Genomic DNA, 1,511 nt, shown 5'->3' on the forward strand with positions numbered 1-1,511 from the left:
ATTATTATTATTATTATTATCATTACTGCTCTTATTATAATATTAGTATGCACACACTCACAATACACTCTCCTATCATCATTATTATCACTTTTATAGCCTTAAAAAGTATCCACAAGACCAGAAAATGAACCAAATTAGAAAATTTCATATGAACTCTCATTTTTCATACTCTATTACTGTAATTCTTTGCACCGGTAACCAACGTTCACACATATTTTTTAAAATGTGGAGATTTATATGAAAAACTGTTAAAATATATCAAATGTTTTTAAATTTAAAAAAAGTGAAAAACACTGAAGAAATTAAAAAATTTCATAAAATTAATAAATGTGAACAAAAATTTTTATAATCAAATTAAACTCACCAAATCAGCAGCCATACTCAGAGCCAATTTCTTATTGACGGGAAAACTGGAAGAGAGTCACTCAGATTTGGGAAGTTTGCCCTCTTGGTTTTTGGTGTAAAAGTTATCCAAACACATTTGCAGGGAGCAGAAGTTGGGAATGCTTCATTCTCTTTTTCAAAAAAGGTCTGATCCTGGTGGTTAGAGCAGTCAGTTTTCCCATCTTTCCCTTCTGATTCTTGGCTTACTTTTCTAGATCTTGTTTCACTTCCTTTTTCAACCCACATTTGTCTCTGACATCGTTAAAAACGCATCTATGGCAGTTGAACGGCTTTAGACGTCTGGCGCCAGCGACAGATTGTGCTACTGAGGGTTAATTGCTTATTGTCATAATCTGCTGGTGACAAATGTCTCCCTATTTCCTTAATTTTCCCTTTAAAAGCAAATCGTTTCCCGCAGCGAAACTGACACGCGCCATCCTTAAAAAATTTGAAGCCACGTGAAGGGCAAAATGCACAACTAAAATTCACAAAAGCAAAAAAGTAACAAATCGGGTCGACAGAGCAGGTGAAAAATATGAAGACGAAGATGCCTGCTGCGTGAATAAGGGTTAGAGTTAGCATCAAAAAAAGGAGCTGTTGCATCGCTAAGAAAAAACTCAAAAGTGGTGACGCTTCACTGCTAGTAAAAAACATTAGTAAGAGGAGAAACAAACATAACCGGAACCCGAATAACCATCCCTAACCTCTCTGTCTTTCCTCCTTCCTCCTACCTTCTTTTTGTGTTAGTGTGGCTTCCGTTTCTGGACAAAAAATCCAAAAAACCTTTAAAAGCCTAAAACCTTTAAAAAAACTAACAATAAAGAACTTCAAAAAAGAAGGAAAAAGAAATTTCACCCGTCATAAAATTACGGGCACGTAGGCGGCCACAAAAAAATAACTGTCCGGGAGAGTTTTAATGTGTTAAAATATATCAGAAAATTTTAGCAAAGAAAAAGTTGAGGGAGGGGGAAATTTCTTTTAGAAAAGCAAGGCCACAAATGCAGAAACCATTAGGGCGAATTTTTTGGTGGCTAGAATAGAGGAATCTTTGCATTTATCCTCGATCCAACCGCAATGAGCTTTCTCTCCCGGTTTCTGACCCTCATTTTCCTTTTCACAGTTTG

General features: G+C 35.8%; 1 protein-coding gene across 1 annotated transcript in view; it reads right to left on the reverse strand.

Moving 5' to 3' along the window:
* Positions 1 to 1,365: 1,365 nt before the first annotated feature.
* TEOVI_000078800 (Trypanosome variant surface glycoprotein (A-type)/Trypanosome variant surface glycoprotein C-terminal domain containing protein, putative) overlaps positions 1,366 to 1,511 on the reverse strand; it is a gene marked incomplete at both ends in the record, with an annotated part of 1,440 nt that continues 1,294 nt past the window's right edge. Inside the window, one exon of the mRNA XM_067224133.1 lies at positions 1,366 to 1,509. Coding sequence (XP_067080234.1) covers positions 1,366 to 1,509 — 144 coding nt within the window. The remainder of the gene's footprint in view (positions 1,510 to 1,511) is intronic.

Source organism: Trypanosoma equiperdum (genome assembly GCF_001457755.1).
Source record: "Trypanosoma equiperdum strain OVI genome assembly, contig: ctg_239, whole genome shotgun sequence".
Classification (NCBI taxonomy): domain Eukaryota; phylum Euglenozoa; class Kinetoplastea; order Trypanosomatida; family Trypanosomatidae; genus Trypanosoma; species Trypanosoma equiperdum.